Source organism: Helicoverpa zea, chromosome 16, assembly GCF_022581195.2.
Source record: "Helicoverpa zea isolate HzStark_Cry1AcR chromosome 16, ilHelZeax1.1, whole genome shotgun sequence".
NCBI lineage: Eukaryota > Metazoa > Arthropoda > Insecta > Lepidoptera > Noctuidae > Helicoverpa > Helicoverpa zea.
In genome coordinates, this window is record NC_061467.1 from 10,088,444 (window position 1) to 10,107,784 (window position 19,341).

The 19,341-nt window shown below is 34.1% G+C and overlaps 1 protein-coding gene across 2 annotated transcripts in view; it reads right to left on the reverse strand.

Annotated features, from left to right (window-relative positions):
- Positions 1-634: 634 nt before the first annotated feature.
- Positions 635-19,341, reverse strand: part of LOC124637421 (protein kinase C, brain isozyme) — a 208,886-nt gene continuing 190,179 nt past the window's right edge. The window contains exons 2-13 of one of the 2 annotated variants that reach the window (XM_047173896.1): positions 16,833-16,864; positions 16,141-16,223; positions 11,971-12,082; positions 9,758-9,886; positions 9,217-9,413; positions 8,301-8,621; positions 7,742-7,915; positions 6,924-7,015; positions 6,093-6,459; positions 5,326-5,490; positions 4,675-4,836; positions 635-4,149 (exon numbers count right to left, since the gene is read on the reverse strand). In XM_047173896.1, the coding sequence (XP_047029852.1) occupies positions 4,684-4,836; positions 5,326-5,490; positions 6,093-6,459; positions 6,924-7,015; positions 7,742-7,915; positions 8,301-8,621; positions 9,217-9,413; positions 9,758-9,886; positions 11,971-12,082; positions 16,141-16,223; positions 16,833-16,864 (1,825 nt within the window). In that variant the 3' untranslated portion in view covers positions 635-4,149; positions 4,675-4,683. Of the gene's footprint in view, positions 4,150-4,674; positions 4,837-5,325; positions 5,491-6,092; positions 6,460-6,923; positions 7,016-7,741; positions 7,916-8,300; positions 8,622-9,216; positions 9,414-9,757; positions 9,887-11,658; positions 11,937-11,970; positions 12,083-16,140; positions 16,224-16,832; positions 16,865-19,341 lie in introns of those variants that run through there. The other variant, XM_047173897.1, reaches the window with a different exon arrangement.

A 19,341-nucleotide genomic window follows, 5' to 3' on the forward strand; every position in this document is an offset into this window, starting at 1 on the left:
ATTCAATACAGTACTAATATATTATGGAAAATATTTACATATTTTGGCACAGGTGATGGTGCATTAGCGACATCGTCATTGTAAAATTTTAAACACTCGAATATCCATTAGTAAAATATTTCAAAAGTATACTAAGACCTGTATCAACTACGGGCTTAATCTATAGAAAGGTTTAGGCCTATTTATGAGATATAAATGAATACATAAATACATATTTTATCGATTTAAAATTTGATTGAAAAAAACTTATTTCTTGATGATTTTTTTACGTTTTTATTCATCACAAGCGCAATGTATTTTTAAAAGTATTATGTCTTGTAAATCATTTTTAAAATACAGCGACTTAAAAAAAAACGATTGTCACAATAATTATGACCGACGTACTATGAACATATGATTTCTGTAAGCAAACAATTCAAAGTACGCAAAACTAAAGGACTCAGGAGAGCAACCTAAATCTAACGCGATATCGTATTCTATGCTAAATAATATCAAGATATTAAAACTAATTCTCACTGAACACATACATTAACTATACATAATAACAATTTAAACATACTGCACAGATTGACTCGAGATTATTCTTACTCCTTCAATCCATTGCCTAGTCCCTATCGTCCATAATAATCTTTTGTCATTGTTACCCAGAAATGGAATATCATCAAATACGTTTTCACGGAACTAGTGATGGCTGTCAGAGTAGAATATTTTCAAACAGTTTATCGATAAACGTCACAGCGCACGTCACTAAAATAAAAATGTCGAAGCATATAAAGCAAGCTTAAGATTTGGAAACTCGATAATATGGCTTGAACTATAATACTTATTCTAAGATTTTAATATTCAACGGGTTATATGGAAATGAACCTTAATATTATGACCAGAAGGTGTAGTTTCCTCACGCGATGTCATCTGTCATTATTGACAGTCCGTGGAGGCAACAGAACGTGTGAAGTAACTCGTAACTATGCCTTATTTACAAGTGAGATCTTACAATAACGGTTAGATAAATAAATAACTATAAGTTTTATAAACTTTTTAAATTTATATTATTACCTATTATTGACCAAGTCAGAATAAAATAGGGTGTAAAGGCAGAAGCTAGCAGACACTAATTAGAAGTTATACGTTAATTAAGAGCACCTTTCCACGACACTAGTTTTAAGACGTATACTTGTCAATGGTAGTGTGGTACCTAGATTGTTAAAAAAGTATCGATATAAAGAGGTCGTAATACCATCGATATTATTTTGGTATTGCCAATATCGATAATTGTAATCTCTCTTGATGAATAAAGATTTTCTGGCATAAGATTGATTCTCTTTGACAGCAATATTTTGCTTACTGATCGAGAAGATTCCTTTACACAGAAGTTTCGTAGAAAGGTACTCTAAATTCTAACAGAAAAGTTTAGCTAATTAACACTAACTATAAAGAAAACGTAGCTGGGTGGAGGGTATATAGTTTTGTGTGGTTATAAACACGTGTAAAATACCTTTGATATAGAGCACACAGTTTTTATTTAATCTTTTAGTTCTTAAATATGTAGGATACTATAGAATTATGTTCAGATTGTTATTTTCTGAGATACCTTTGTTATTGAGTTTTAATTTGATTCTTTAAATAATAATTTCTATCTGATAAAGGAATAAGGCATCCATAATCATCGTTTTTGATTAACACCAGAGACAATTTTTTGTTTTTAAAATATGTAGGAGACAATATCGCATTGTGGAGTATTTTAAAGACAGAACTCTATAAACAAGCTATTTTATAAGTGTTTATAACTGTACGGGACCACGGGATATGTCTGTACGCATTGTACGCGCAGACACGAGGATGGGTGGGTGCGTTCGCGCCCTCTACGTTGTCTCCCGCTCCAGCTGTTGTTAACCTACGAGGCTGGCTGGTTTTCACAATGAACAGAAAAATATATGCGTTTAAATTAAGAATGTTAGTATAAATGTTGCCATGTAAAAAATAAAATGCTGTCAGTAAATTATAAAGATGTACAAAAATAAATGTCAAAATAAATAAAAAATAATTATCTTGATTCTTGAATACTGTTTAAATGAAATGCAATAACGACGTAAAAACGAGCCAGCTTCCTTAAATTTATTCACTTACGCCTACAAAAAGAATTTAAAAATTACTGTTACATCTAACTATCTTTAGCAAAACCGCATTGGGAATGCGCGGCAAATCGAGAATACTATTGAAAGATAATAATTATTATAATTAAGCTAAAAGTACTTTATATAAAATAAAAACAAAAACACCTAAATGTCATTTTATTACATTTCAATTTAGAATCAAATGCTTTCTTTTTCATTTTTAATCCACATCGATTAATCTAGCAAGAGTTTATATACGATTTTAAAATTTACTTTTTATAGCGTTTAATTATTAATTAAGTTAGTAAGGCTATTTTAGTAGACGATTATTGACAGCTATTTGCTGTTGGCAATTTGTATCGATATTATAAATATTCATAACTTATTCATTTACTGTTTGAAAATACTGTTGATATTGGATTGAAACTTCAAATCTTTTTCTTTTGATTACTTAAAGAGTTACCAGTTGATATGAGAACCAGTGATTACTTATGTATTTCAATGATAGTGACATTATAACATCGATACAAATCGAATCGAAACGAAATCACGCACACAAGTGAACATTCACCAACACACGCATACAAGCTAACAGTCAAGCTAATACGATACACGATTAGATCATCCATACATCATAAAATGCGATCACGACACTTCGAAAAACTTTAAAAACAAACAACGTGATACCATAGACAATGAAAACTTAATAGCACGACCTTTTTACAGGCGCACATTGTTTTAAAACAAAACACGACATCTTTGGGCAGAAATGAGTAGTTATTATAATATTATTATCGAAGAAAGCCCAAAAATGATCAAAGTCAACAATAAAACAGAATTCTCTAACTACGTAAGTAAACTCGAGATTCAAATAATAATGAGCTAAATTATTGTGAAATTACATGAAGAAGGAAACACATTTAGTTTACGCTAATACCATTCCATATCCATCTAATATTAAGTTCAAACATTCGCTCAATAAGTTAAAATTTCGCAATACACATGTCTTTAAAATGCGTTGAGACAGTTTAATTAGGTTAGTATTCTAAAATTTTACATAAGCTAGAAGATCTAAAAAGATATTCAAGCGATCACTTAGCTCCGTAGCGTACGCTAAATATGTTTCTTTAAGCCCCTTGGGCATCTAAAACGCTTAACAATATTGCCATCCACACGACACGACAGTATTTACAATATAAACGACACTGATATGTGATAAAAACGTGAAAATCGAACATAAAACATCCACACAGTTTGACGCGATCTGTCAAAATTGCAAGCAATTATAAACTTTAACGACTTCTAATAGAGTATATTTTGACAGAAGGTATAAATACTGAGTGGTGATCAACATTTACTATATTATCAAGTGGCCCCAAGATCATGATATTAGAGATTGCCATGTCACGAGATTCTGAATATGATTCTCAAATTAAAATAGATTAAAATCGCCGAAAAAAATATTGCCAATGTAAATTACGTAGAGAGCAAAAATTCAACAATAAGGTTTTACTCCAATTAATATTGCTTAGCGAAATTCGTTGGATTACATTCCGTTTCAAATATTATTGCAGTTAAATAAATTAATTATTGCAAAAATTATACTTAACCAAACGACTACTCTTAGGATAACGTTTCATTTTTAACATTTTCATATTATGAAGCAACACATTTTAGTCAAGTACATTTTAAAGTGACATAACTAGTGATGTGACATTCAAATATCGATATAAAAAATGAAGTAAATAAAACAAACTTAGTCATGTCGTATTGGATGGTATAGAATATCATCGACTTAAAATAAGAGTAGTAAAATTAACGGGAATGAGCAAATACTTCTCCTAACATCCTTCGAAGAGCCTAAGAATGGCATTCCCTCAAGAATCAACGATAACTAAACGTAGAGTCGAGAGTGAGACAGCGAACGACTCGCGCCGTGTGAGTGACAGAGACAGTCGACAGATGGAGTGAAGAGCTGGCTCGTGTGGCCGGGAGCATCACGCAGCCAGCTTCAACAATGACGAGAAATTCAACCCTGGAATCAAAAAAATATGCATTAAAATTGTTTTTGAACATTGTTTTCCGTGTGTCAATATTTATTCGTGTGTAACAAAAAATAATAAAAACATTTCTAGTTCAATTCAGGGGTCCATGATCAGTCAGGTCAGTTCTAGTGTAAGTATAAAATGAACTTATAAATAGCAGAAAGATATACGAATCACCGCTGAAGTTAAAATCCGAAATCGATTTGAGGCTTTTTGGAAACGAAAACTATCAAACCTCCGCTCGCCCTGGGAGGTCTTTTATTGAATCAAAGTCAAAAACGTTTATTGAAACTAGGCTAGTTTTAAGCACTTTTTCACGTCAAATTTACAAAAGGACAGCACCCCCAAAACGCCCCCCTTTCACCACTTCCTAGTCTCTGGAATGGGTCTTAGTACCTAAATTAGAAAAATGAACTTTCTTAGACTCTGATCTGGCTTGCAGGAAGCCTTGTTTTCCAAGCAAGGCCTAGCTTTTAAGGCCCTCTAACCAATTAGCCATTTTATTATTTCCTTACCTTGATAGTTCAGACATGCTGCACGAACTCTGGGTTGAGGAAGGAGAAGCCCATGAACTCCGTCTGGTCGAGGTTCATCATGAACAGCTTGTCGGTCGGCGTCAGTTCTGTCTTCTCTTGGGTGAACTGCTTGTCGAAGTTCGATACGTCCTTGCGATGTTTCTGTGGAGAGGAAAAGAATTTAATGTAATTTAAGTCGGTGACGAGGTAGGTGTAGGTGTAATTTAAGTTGATTTTTGCTGATATGCTTTTTTTAAGAGTCGATAATTATCGAGAAATCATCTATATTAAAACTCTTCGAACTTTGTTTAATTAATAGGCCATTTCAGCCAAAAGCCAAATAAGGATGACGTCTTTGTTATTGTGTTCCTGCTTTATTACTATTTCCTGTACATGATTTAAATATATTTATTTCTTCACCATAACAAAACATTTAATAAAACCGAATCGATTATAGAAAAACTATTTTGGAACTATCAATAGGTCAATTTTATCGATATGTAAATTGTATCGATAATTATGTAAATATTATCGATATATAAATTTTATCGATAACTATGTAAATATTATCGATAGGTATTTAATTTTATCGATAGGTCAATTTCATCGACATATCAATTTTATCGACAATCAACTTCATCGTCCACTCACAATCTTAGGCTTGAAGGGCGGCTGCACGTCCCTGGCCTCGATCCTGGCCCAGTCGATGCGGCGGAAGAAGGGGTGCGTGCGCACGTCCTCCTCGCCGCGCGCGTTGCAGCCGAGGCGCTTCTGAGGGTTCTTTGTTAGGAACGCCTTGCATGCGTCTTTGGCTTCCTGTATGGGGTAGAAAGATTTTGAAATAATTTTAATGACAATTAGGTAGTACATAATACACTTAAGTTTAGATTCTTTAAAAGTTAATAAAGATAGTTATCTATTTTTAACCAAAAAGACCATCTATGAGGATCTAACTCTAAAATGTAAAAATGAAAAAAAAAAAGCTATTCATCGGGTCTATTCTGATCTTGACATAAGAAGTTCTGCACAATACCTACACAGAATATTAGTTTTCAGAATTCAGTAGCACGTCAACAATGAGTAAAATGCAAGTATTTCGACGCTTGGAATACCTATTATGCATTAGCAGCCTTACTTATAAAAATCTCTAATCACCTTCTAAGCAACATTTTAACTAATCACTACTTAAAGTCTTAAGTAGTGATTAAATGTTAGTTAAGACATGCTTAAGCAACGTTTATAAGTAAAAATTTTCTTAACCAGCCCTTAAGTATTACTTATTATTTAATTCACGTTTATAAAGGCTGTAGGTAGTTATTTTCTGTCTTAAATAGAATTTTAATACACATAAAAAAATACAAAGATAGTAAGTAGATCCTACCAAAAATAGTATATTGATTAATCAGACTAATACATACCTTACTCAAAGTCTTAGGATACGACACGCTATTATCAGTAATCGCCGCGAACAATTCTTCTTCATCTTCCCCATCAAACGGCGGCTGACCCACCAGCATTTCATACAGAAGCACACCATACGCCCACCAATCCACAGATTTACCATACGGCTGGTATAAGATGATCTCTGGGGCAATATAATCGGGGGTACCACAGAAGGTCTTGGTAGTTTTGTCACCGGTAATGCCCTCTTTACACATGCCGAAGTCAGCGATCTTAATGTGTCCGTCTTGGTCGAGAAGAACGTTGTCTAACTTGAGGTCACGGTAGACGATGCCGCGGGAGTGTAAGAAGAATAGACCGATGGCTATTTCTGACGCGTAGAATCTGGGGAAGAGACGAGAATGAAGATATATTTTGGTAGAAGTAATTTATTAGACCTACATTAAGAAAATGTCGGCTGGTCAACTATAATGAGAAAGTCTACCCATCGTCGCCAAGGCGACCGTTCGTTGTTTGTTGAGACGAACCCGCGCTTTACGATCACTCAACTTACGAAGGCAGGCTTCTTAATTATTTAGACTCAACAGGATCAATGCTTCATCATTACTTAGACACGACGTGATCAAAGATGTCAGCGAATTTTATCAAATTCGATTAGGTATGCAACATTATTTTATTTAAACACGGACAAATTGGAAGAAAAAAAATGACAAAACGTTCAAGTCTCATTTATAATATAATTCTGATCATAATTACCGAGTACTTCCCCTACCACACAACAGCGTACATCACAAGGGTAGGTACAATATTATATAAATTCGTTAATTAATTCATATTAAGGCACTTACACGGCAACAGGCTCTTTGAACTTCCCGCATTGTTGTATCTGGAACATCAAGTCACCGCCGTTCACGTACTCCATCACGAAGTATAGACGATCCTGGAAGTGATTGAAGAAATTATTAGGTTTTTTTTTTGTTTTAATCAGATTGTGTATTATGGACGCGAGGATGTGAGCCGTCAACGATGATGGTTGGCGTTGATTGTGGAGGCCTATGTTCAACAGTGGACTGCAAAAAGCTGACATGATATGATGAGGCTCACAAAGTCATAGAGATCTTCTGTGCAAGAACTTTGAGCCTCTGTTAAAGTTCGGCCATTCAGAGAATGCGTTCCTGACACGTCGCGATTGAACTGACGACGTAACTACATTCATTGATTATTGATATAATAATGTTGTTTTAATGCTCCTCAATTGTTAAAACGGTAAACAACCAGCAAAAATATTTTTATCGTAACTGCAACGCCATTGCAAAGTTACGTCGTCAGTTCAATCGCGACGTGTCAGGAACGCATTCTCTGAATGGCCGAACTATAGTGAATTTTTCATATTGGGTTTATATGTAGTCAAATATTATCCTCGTGGCAGTCGGTTTTGTCATATTCCAGTAGAGCACTACAATTATATAGATGTCATATGATCGGAACGGCCTGAAACACTGAAACACCGTATATGTAGAGTCTCAACCTAATCTTTCTTACTTTATTATTGCTACCCTGGTCCCAATTTTATTTGGGGGGTCGGCGCAATATGCCTTCCACTTCCATTCCTCCCTGTCACTCGTCATACTGACACTCCCTTCCTATTCACGTCATGTTCCTTTACCATAGTCTGGAAGCAGGAGTGCAGCTGCACCAAGAAGGGCGGCTTGCTGCTGAGCGCGAGCACTCGCTTCTCCACCATGGTGCACTCCACATCATCGTCTTGTATGATGATGTCCTTCTTCAAGATTTTGATGGCGTATAACTCGTCTGTGCCGCGGCGTTCTGCTAGCATTACCTGGTAGAGGAAATATTTGGTAAATATTGTCTTTCAAGAAAGTTGGATTTGGGATATCGATTACATAAAATAGTGTATATCTATATTAATAGAAGTATTTTCATGGAGTTCGTTCTTTTGAGGATAACATGCATTTGCGTTGGATTTGTTTTTTTAAACTAGTGGAAATCAAACTGCAAATTGTTCTTGAGCTATTTACGAGGATTTTTACAATTTTTTATGTTGAATATATTATCACAATTTCTGCCGTATTAAAATCATTCTAAACAGACTTTTTTCTGGCTTTCGGGTTCGGTCATTGCTGATAGTGTTCTGGGTATTTTCCTATCGTGCACATATTGTGCTCTTAATATAAAAAATATATAATCTTGCAAATTATGCTCACCTTGCCGAAAGACCCTTTGCCTAACACCATGATGAAGTGGAAATCAGAAGCTCTGATAACATCAGCAGCGGCCATATTATGGGGCACCTCCCTATCCGGCGGTGGCGGAGGCCTACGGGCTCCAACGCTGGTTGCTCTCATCTGGTTCTTCAACTGAGCGAGGTCTGTGCCCTCCTCAGGTACGGGGACATTGTAGAACTCTCCCTCTTCTTGAGTGAGGAGCTTGAACCAGCCGTCAGCTGGGGCCTTCATCAGCTCGGAGATGCCAAAGGAGAGAGATCCCATGAAGTCATTGCGGGAGGTACGATCCCAATCCCATACCTGGAATGTTTGATACAAAGAGTGATTTTAAGTCCACTATATGCTGCATCTAAAAGACATAACCTGTTATTTTCAAATTCTTATATAAAAATGTTTGATTAAAATTAGAGTAGCAATGCCCTACAATTTTTAAATATGAATAGGTCTACTGAGAAATTCATTCTGCATAGTTGAACTAGTAAATTGATTCACAAATCATGGTGATTATGAATTTGAATGTCTGAGAAAGAAAATTAAAATTTTAACTATTTCAGAACTAAATTAAAAGAAATTTATAGATATTTTAAAGCAATCTTAAAAATGGTCTTTATTTTGAATAATATTTCAGTTCAGTTAGATAAATGTATTCTGCTGTAATGAAGATGAGAAAAGTTTTGCTAATAACGTTAAGAAAATGTCTTATACTTTAATTGCCTACCTTAAGCCCTGAATCAAATGATTCTGTAATTAGATGTTATAATTACAGAATGTAAATATATGTATCTTTTTGTTTTTTTAGTCTGTATATGTATCTTTTATTCGAAACTTCTTACGGTTTCGCATAGAAAGCGTAAGGAAACCTAAGGGCCGTATAAAATCCGTAATTTTCCCTTACCTCAATGAGCAGCCTCCTATCTTTATCTTCAGCCTTGAGATCGAAAGTCAAGGTCTCATTCCACACAGGGTTCAGGGTGCTCCTCATGGTCTTGGTTTTTTTCTTGACATTGTCAGAGTCCGGGATCAGCTTCATCTTGACGTAGGGGTCCGACAGGCCGTTGGGGTCCATTGGGATGAGGTTACGTCCTTGTATCACTGTTGGAACGAACATTGCTAAGTAACGGTCATAGAAAGTGATTAAATGAAATTGATGTTAGCTTTTGGTTCTCAGCCAGCAGTGGATTTGCTAGAAAAGATATGGAAATTCGAACTAACTGATAAGGTTAGCTTATTTTACAGAGGTTTAGGGTCATTATCGATATTAAATTTTTTGCTAAAAGTCTGGTTATACATGTGATGCTCTATGACCAAAACAAGGACATAGCAAAATGTTGACGGTCATTTACATCGAGTGATCAATTTATTTTCTTGCCAGTACAGCATAAGTACATTTTTGTTTGCTATTTTATTTCAGACTTAGAAAATAATGAAATAGTTACCTATAACAGTGAGCTTGTTCCCCTGGCACGAGACGGTGAGCTGTATGCGCCCGCGCCTCTCCGTGTGGTCGCAGCCGCAGAGATTCGGCACGGACTCCTCGCAACGCTTGTGCACGTTCATGTCGCATGCTGTTTGTTATAAATATTATTAATAATACTTTAAAACTATTTGGTTGTAAACCTTCATGGTAAAGCTGACGAAAAAAACCCTTCCTTTTTTTGTGACATGTTGTCGTTTCAAAATTAGAACTTGTGTTATGACTTTTTTGAGTTTTGGTCAAATTTGGTCGTTTATTTTATGGCCGCTGACATTTCTTAAAAACATTCAAATAATAAAGGAACACAGAATTGATGTCCGTTTTGTAAACATAAGACTCGGCTTTGTACAAGCTGAAAAACAGAGGTCATATCTTTTGAACGTAAGAGCTACAGATTAAAATAAACATAAATATTGTCACAACAACTAATGTGATACAGAAGACTGAGGGAATTAACTCTAAATACTTATATTATTCTTAAAGCAAAAAAACTTTAAGTACGCAGTAATATCGTAAATCATTCCCAAGAGAGCCGTCTTGATAAATAGCCTCGCAATACAGACCAAAGTACGTAAATAGCAAATGTTTTATACATTACAACTCCATTGATACGAATATATGAATCATTAAAATGTATGGGAATTTTAAACTGAGTATCGATCATATTGGGAATGACTTATTTGAAGGTTTTTAGCTGTATAGATGTTTAATTCACGAAAGCGGGTGAGTCGTGCTTGTGTGTGTAGTATGCACATTGTCTTTGTGTGACTCGGAAAGTAGAGAGAACTACCGAGCACACAAAGACAATGTTAGTCATATACTTTCACACACAGGTATGGCTCACCCGCTTACGTGAAATAAAACATCAACAACTGTCAAATAAACATGCATTTGAAGAGAATAAAGTATAAATTAGTAGAACGGAATTAACACGAGAACAAAATGAGTTTACCTTGGTAAGGAAAGACTAATTATAATATTACAGGGTAATTTACAACTGCCTTCAACATAATTATTATTATAATTAATGTAACAACATAAGGAAAAGGTATAAGCAACATTAAAAGGTAAGGAAATAACGAAATTATCCCAAACCTGTATTTCCCCCATTATAATAAGGTAATTAATATAACAGATAGGTTTGCAACCAATTCAAAGAGAATTGGCAAATTTGACAAAGGGAATTGTTACTAGTCATCATTGAGTAAAACCAATTGACATTTAAAAAAAACATACAAAAATAAACAGTAGGCTTACAAAAGCGGACGATTAGAAGGCAAAGAAAAAAACAAATAAGGCAGTAAGAGAAACGATAGTAAGCAGTAAGTTAATAATTTTGTTAATACTGCCAGCGTTATGAACGCTATTACATAAATACTTCATCATATAAAACTTCACAAAGTACAAGTTGATGGAACCTTTGTCAGTGCTCCATTTACATCCTATATTGAAACAATAGCATCCAACAATGAACTACTAACTACGTGCTTTATAACTTATAATGCAAAGACGTGCTCACAGACAGCAAACAAACTTGCAAACATCACACAGAAGAGACAAACAGGCAAATAAAGTGAACAGAAGCAAATTCAATTTCTGGTCGAACCTAAGACGGGACTTCGTTATTAATACTTCAGACAACTGTATTAAGTACACAATTATTCACGTTCCAGACATCGTGCAAAGGGACCTCCTTTCTCACTAAAAGGAACTTATACCTGGGACTCTCAACTTTCCTGTGCTGACAACATATATTCTTTTAGTTGCAAAGGCATACATTAGTCTTCTCGTGTTAAAGCATTCGCTATCCAGGAACTAGTTTCCTCTTGTTAGTGTCATTCTATAGATACGTCTATATTATACCTCCGCATTTTAATCCCTGATGGGCGAGACCATGGAGTAAAGTACCGCAGTGTTCACAAAAAGTTGGCGCAAGGAACGTCCATGTGTTCCATTTGTGAGGTGCGTAGGCCGCCTTTGCAATCACAAACATATCATTATCAATTAAAGCATTGACCCCGTTGAAGCGAGCGTTCCTATTAACCCTAGAGAGTCTACGAAAAATAGAGAAAATAAAAAGCATTAGCAGAAAGCACCATCACCCTGGAAGTAGAGAGTTCTAAAACACAGAAGCATGTCCAAGCGTTAGTGGGTTAGGTCCGTTTCGCTTGGTACCTTGACATTTGAGGCCCTGGTGGATGAGGCCGTACAGGAGAGAGCCACAGTGGTCGCAGAACGTCGGGGACGAGTATGTGCAGTTGCGGAAGTTGTGCTTCGTTCGTGTGTCCTGTTGGTCAGTTATACGTGTTACTGGTGAGCTAGGGTTCAGATTGGCTGGTTTTCCGCGACTCCATGTGATAGCGCTTATATTGAGTAGGTGACTATTACCATTTCATACCCATATGATACGGCAGATGAATGCTGAATGTCTTGAATTCACGAGTTATGGTCGGACTTAGTCCTGTTACAATTTAAGGTCACTCCAGAAGATACTTGTACAGCTATGTCTCAATCTTCTAGATAATGTCAACTAGTATAGTGTGTTGTACGATTTATTGACTTACTTTTGAAATACCTACCAGTTTTTTACAGAATTAATTGTACCGTTCAAAACTATTTATCATAGCTCTTTGAATTATTTATTTTGTTTATCTCTCGAAGTTTCAGTAAGGCCCTAAAAATGTTTAAAAATGATTGATACTGGTAATATACCTCGCAAAAAAAGTAATTCCACTCTTCGTCACTTATTGCAGAATTTAAAAGAACAATATTTTACTTTGATAGAAGCGATTGCTTATAAGAATGATTGATTTTTATATTTAAAAATGTTGTGGCTCATTTTATCTCCTTTTATTGGAAAACTTCAATAAAATTTAATAGTTTGCAAATAAATGTTTTTAAATTATAAATTGCCCGAGAGGCTATTACTGAACTTTTATTAGATTTTGTTATTTTCTGAAAGTCGTTTTATTACGCGTTTGACACCCACATATTTTCGAATTGGTTGGGAAAGTCGATGACAACTTTAAGGCGTTAATATGAATGAAATTATGAATTTAAATGACAACGTCTTGACTATTCATGAATAATACGTTCTCTATTAATACAAACTTTTTGTTATTATTCTCATGGTGCTTTTTGTCTATCATTTCTGTTATATTATAATTTTCCAAGTAGATGTACGCTTCACAATGGTTTTTAAAATACCGACTTCATCTTCCGAGCCTTTTTCCAGTCGGTTTCCAGTCTCAACGGATGTAGCTGAGTACTAGTGTCTAACATTTTTATATACTGACGCTTTCCGAATAATTGCATCCTATTGCAATTTTTTTAATATAAAATTTCCTAATACTGTTTTTAATAAGACATAATTAAAATATAAATGCCGGCAAAAGTAACACAAACTTGAAGTAGAGAGGAAATTAACAGAGTTGAAATATCAAATGCATCTGTTACAGAACTAAGATGTTACTAATTGGTTTATTGTGTTGTGTTTCATGTTATGAAAGTTATAATGTGTTACTTGTGGGAGTTTACCTATTTCTGAGTTTACGTTAAAGTGGTTGTAATTAATGAAATTAAAAATAAGTCTGTATAACTATTCTTTAAAAATATAAACTAAAATTCTTTATTTTTTAAATGGATATTATACTACCTTATTATCCGAATTACACTACTTTTCAGACGGGTAAAAAGCTGCCTATAAACGTCTGTATTTGTACTTTCAAAGAACAACTAGAATAATAAATAGGTACTGTAATGAACTTTCTCATTAAAAAAACACATTTTATTATGAAAATGAATACTTCAGCTAAAAGCTACAGAAAACATTTAACTAAATCAGACTTCCTATATTATCGCTACATTTTCCTCCTCCAGCCTCTTCCTTGTAAAAATAACAAAGATAAACATTCAAACAATATTTGAAATGCCTGAAATAATTAGAAGTAAATTATGTAGATATTTCAGCGTTGAATACTAAGAGTACCCGCACACTGGCGACTAAATAGTTGGCGGAAAAATACTTTTTAAAGAAAATCGTGAATTCAATCAAAGTTTTTTGTCGGTCTGATACCGGCTAAACACCTGATCTTTGTAATGTGCGTACAAACATTCATCTTCATACTGATTTATGAGCCCAAGCAATCTATCGGCCGACTAAAAGTCTTCAGTGTGCAGATGCTCTTAGTTTTCCAACGAAAGAGTCTCGTAACAAATTTTAATTAGGTACTTTATACTTGTCAGACAAACAATGCCTTTGGAGTACTGAGAAAACTCATAAAAATGTTATCTTTTCAGAGTTAATTAACCCATTTTATCTTAATGTAGTTCTTCTTTGAATGGGAACGTAGAGAGAGTGAAGTAGATTTTATTGGCATAACGTGTAGATTGTCTATGAACCAAGTTTGATCAGTGGTATAGTTTTTCCATCTAATACTATTTAGTAACAATCCGGAGTCTACTAGACTAGTGCCCCACCGAATTTTAATATAATTTAAAAAGAAAACTAAAAAAAGTTTCTTGTCATTAGTTTTTTGATAAAAAAGAGGAAAACAAGAGATATTTTTCATCTCATAATGGACACTTGGTTCGAAAACATGTAATTTTTCATTTACGCAGTAGTTTAATAGTCCCACGGAGTGTTAGAAACAATAATTACCCCCATTTAATAACAGACTCGATTCAACAAATTGTAACAATTGTCAACTATTTGAAACGCAACAAAATGGCGGTGTCTCGTTCCCGCCAATTAATCCAACATGGCCGCCTGCTAATAACATGTTATTTGAAGTGATCAACCGTTATTAAACAATTTTGTACTTGAGACACGATATTTTAACGTTCGTGACCTGATTTTCTATTATGTTTTAGGGAAATTTCGTTAGGGAGTTAATTTTCCTTTTAATATTTTGGGCATGATAGACTATTAAGCTTGTTATGAAACTATAAGCTAGATATTCGAAAACATTGTTTTTTGAAAGGGTAATAGACCAAAAGTAAATACGGTTTTCATAGTTTTAAATGGCTGTATAATATTGTCACCATTTTACTTTTTTAAACAAATGAATACTGCCTTTTATTCTGCACTCTGCAGCTGTTTCCTACAGAAGTTTCCAGACGTTTTTAATTAACGAAGAGTGGAAGTAAATTTGAGGAACAAAGTGTATTATGTAATGCTTTTTAATATCAATATTCTGGCACGTAGTCCCAGAGCTGGAGTATGGCTATAAACCTTTATCATAAATGTTAATGTACAGTGTTCAACAGCGTGTTATGTGAGATATTGGGCGGTAAAAGAAATGAGGGCCCATAGACTGCTGATATTCGAGCGGTAAAAGAAATAGACCATAGACAGCAGATATAAAAATATCATTGAAAATCTGAAATTCAAAAGTTAATACACAACAGTTTTTACTATGTTTAAAGTGTAAAGGGTATTTTGTTCTTGAATACACTGAAAAATGAAACGTTATATTTTGTTAAGTACTAATTTTCTTTTATGTTTGTGTCTTGTTCAAAATTAGGAAATACATATTTTGTAAAACTATGTATGTAGTACACCTAACTAGTAATACACAGTCCTATATTATCATAGACTGAGTATGCATGCAATAAAACATCGCTAATATAGCGAACTTTTCCATCTTACATTTTATTACAATTCCAAATAAATAAAAAACGATAAGATATAAGCTTTAGATTCTACAGAACTAACCCTTTTATCTTATTCTTCTTTTTTATTCTACTTCTACTAAAAGACACAAAGTCACAATGCTCTTAGCACAATAGGTACAATCCTATCAATGGTCTTCTATTCCGTTGTTCCCTATTTATTGAAAGCAAGTGCATTTTATATACAAACTCGTTACGTTTGAGTGCACGACTGTATTTGTTGATAGCCGTACCTCCATCACTTGGTAAACGAAACACGTAAACTGACATATGGAATAATTACTTTTGTAAGAGTAGTTTTTCTCTATATATAGAGTGTAGTATGTATTTTTCTGTATTTGTACTGAAATGAAACGTTTTTATAAATGACCTTAAATATATTTAAAAAAAAGTGATTTCAAGATTGTGTAGGTGCTCTGATTATTTAATTATATTATTCAACGTGGCAACGGTAAATAGGTATTACTCTGGGTCATTTACCACATTAACTATATTATAGACCCTTAACATTTAATTACCCACCAAATTCGGACCTTAAGTAAAATGACAAATGGTACATTTTCCACTGACATTCTCTCGTTGATGTGATTTGAAGCAATTTTACATTTAATGCGTCTTGAACCCTACATCTTTACATATAAGGTACATTATCAATTGACGATCAATACTTACGTCGGAATCCGCCCCCTTGTCTGCGCCGGGGCACGTGAACGTGACATACTCGTGACATCTTTTGTGGACTACGAAGCTGCACACTGAAAACATAAAGAAATTACCACAAAGGTTTAGTCTAAAGGTCTCCGACTATGCTGGGAACGATTGTCAGGACAACGCCTTGATAATATTAATGAATTGTAGGCAAAGAGTTTGTTAGGAGTTGTTTAATATTATATTGGTGCATCTTTATTTTGCTTAAAATCTGTTGGAATATAAAGTAACATACATGGTCATTTTTTCCTGTCATGTAGAGCACAGTAGAGGCAGATAAACTGTACTTGCAAAAGTGGGCTCTTGGATAATAAGTAACTACATATTTCAAATCAAGACAAAGTATGTTAAAACTTTTGAGTCTTGGCTATATTAATATCGTTTAAAGTATGAAGCGTCAGTCTATCAATACATTGTAGTATCTGGATTTTGGATATGACTGTGCGTCGCTCCATGAATAAAACAATACTCAAATTACTTTTATTTAGGTTCATTAATACAGCCTAAAAGCCTGAGATTTCCAACTTTTCCAAAAAAATCTTAGCATTTTTGAAGACTATTTTAGTTAAAATACTTATTCCGTTATATACCTTTTATATAACTTCAAGAACAGATTAAAATGAATGTAAACTAATTAATATTATCGCATATCTCACCCTGACACTGGTATCCTTGTTTCCCGAAGCCCCTGAAACAAGAGAAATTCAAATTAATATTGAGAACTCGAAGGTTTTGTCAAAATTAATTATTATGGGGTACCAGGCGGTTGTAATTGAAACTTTTTGGTTGCTCGTCGATTTGTTCAGCTGAAGGTTTTACTGATGAGCGTGTGTTTAAATGTGATGAAGATATGGAATATGCTTTATATTGATCAGAAATTAGCACTGAAAACTCTTTTTTTTTATTAGACTAGCTTCCGCTGCCGTACCGTATCTGTACATCCGTATTTCGTGGAAACTAGTTCGAGTATCTGGATATAAACTACAGACTTTCTTGATTTATCTAACAATGAAAGCATCAAATCAGTACGATTAGGGCGTAGAAACAAACTAACAAACTCTTTAGCTTTAAAATATTACTTCCTATATATGTATATCTGCAAAATGAAATATACATAGTAAAATTGGACCTCTCATAGAATGGCAGAGCTTTGTAGACAATCTTACAGCTGTATATTGAATGACTAGGATGTGAGACTGCATTGGATTGTCGCCATCGTAATGGCATAAGGAATGCGTTGTACTCTCATATACGAAGCTAAGCCTATTTCTGTGTGCATTTGCAATAGTGGATGATACATTAGAATATACTATTCCGTAAAAGTATACCATTGAGTCTTATTTTACATTTACATTGATGGATTTGAAAATTTATTGAATTAATGCACCATTAAAGAACAGCCAAACAAGCGGATTTCTGTTGCCCTACAGTGCCGATCTATAGTTCTCGCAAAACAAAATGGCGGCTCGCAACTATATTCCGAGCACAAATAGCATACCCCTTGAAACGCACAAGAGATTCAAAAATATTTGACAGTTAAAATGGTTGATGAATTAATATTATTTTGCTCTCTCATTCTACATCGAACACTTTTCCACGCGACTGTACCTCAGTGAATCGGATGCGTTGAAATTGAATCGTTCATCCGCTCAGACGGCTATTACTTCAATTAGCGCAGCACGCGACTGTACTCGTGTGTCAGTAAGTATTTATTGAAAACATCCAACGAATGAACTGGCCTGTTGGCGAGATAGTAAAAATTGGTTATAGAATTCGTTTTGAATTTGGAATTACTTTCGATATACCTACTACAAAAATAGGACATTTTTAAACGAGCAATTTTAATTTCGTTTATCTATAATGCTGCGGTTCAATAAAGGAAAGACATTTAAGAACCGGCTGAAATGGAGATCACTATGTATGTAGGTAATGTTTGAAAAAGAAAATTGTTTTGACAAAGAAGAATCACAATTGCGCATATAAAATGTAGAAATAAATTGAAAGAAGAAACCTCAAAGACAAGCAAAATAATTTCCATTTAAATTTACTTGAAAAACAACTAAAACGAGATGGAATACTTTAAATTAAAAACGAATATTTATTTAAGACACAGACTTGAAAAACATATTTACATTTTAAATACTTTTTAAAGCGTGTAATAAACAACAGAATTTGAAATAAAAACTAATTTAATTAACAATAAAAAACTTTTATTTGTCTACAATCGAATATTTATTTAATTTGTGAACAAACTGTGAAATAAAACGGTATCTTTTGAATGCAATCAGCTGTGTAATGCTCTGAAATACAATTATGATAATGTAATTTCTCGCAGTGGTTCGGAAAAATGTGAGTTTCCTTCAATTTAACAGCATTCTGTCACTGTGCTTGAAATACTAGCTTGGTTCCCGTGGCTTCACATGTAATGCAAGAACCAGGCACTTCATGCACCCAGAAAAAAATGTTGTCTATTCTTTCTTAGGTTTCGATGTATTCCAATGTCTAGAATTTTATCTAAATCGGATTTATTTTTGCTTTAGATAAATGCATAGCAGAATACAAGCCTTAAGGCCAAGTATTTTTGGTCTAAACTGTAAATGTCATTGCATATTTTGACAGATACTTTTTACAAATGGCGTCACCAATAGCTGTCGTTGCCGTAATTATTTTCGAACCTGGAGCAACATAAAGGTACGGCTATCCGTTGAAAGTTTGCGTGTACTTACTACCTTCACCTAGACCCTGTTTTAGTTTGGACTACCCTCCGGATTATTCATGGAATAACTTTTGGGAAGTTCGCACTAAGTTCCTAGTGGGCATTGGAATTATTAATTGATTGTGTTACGCAGTAGTTAATGTACTAAGGAACTATGAATTAAGAATACTAATTAGGACTTTCTAAGTTAAGATATGTAGAGATAGGAATTTGGTATCGATAAGACGCAACCCTCAGTAAAAAAAAATGACAAATAGTTTATGGATTCTAACGAGTTAATGGATTCATATATCCTATCTATCCGTTGATTTCATTTGCGATTAGAGATTAAATTTTGACTCAAGCTGCATATAAATTATATCTTTCAATTTCCAATCGCAAAACAGTAGATAGATACGCTATCCACAATAAGTACGCAAAGATATAAAAATACTTAAAATGCTTTCACC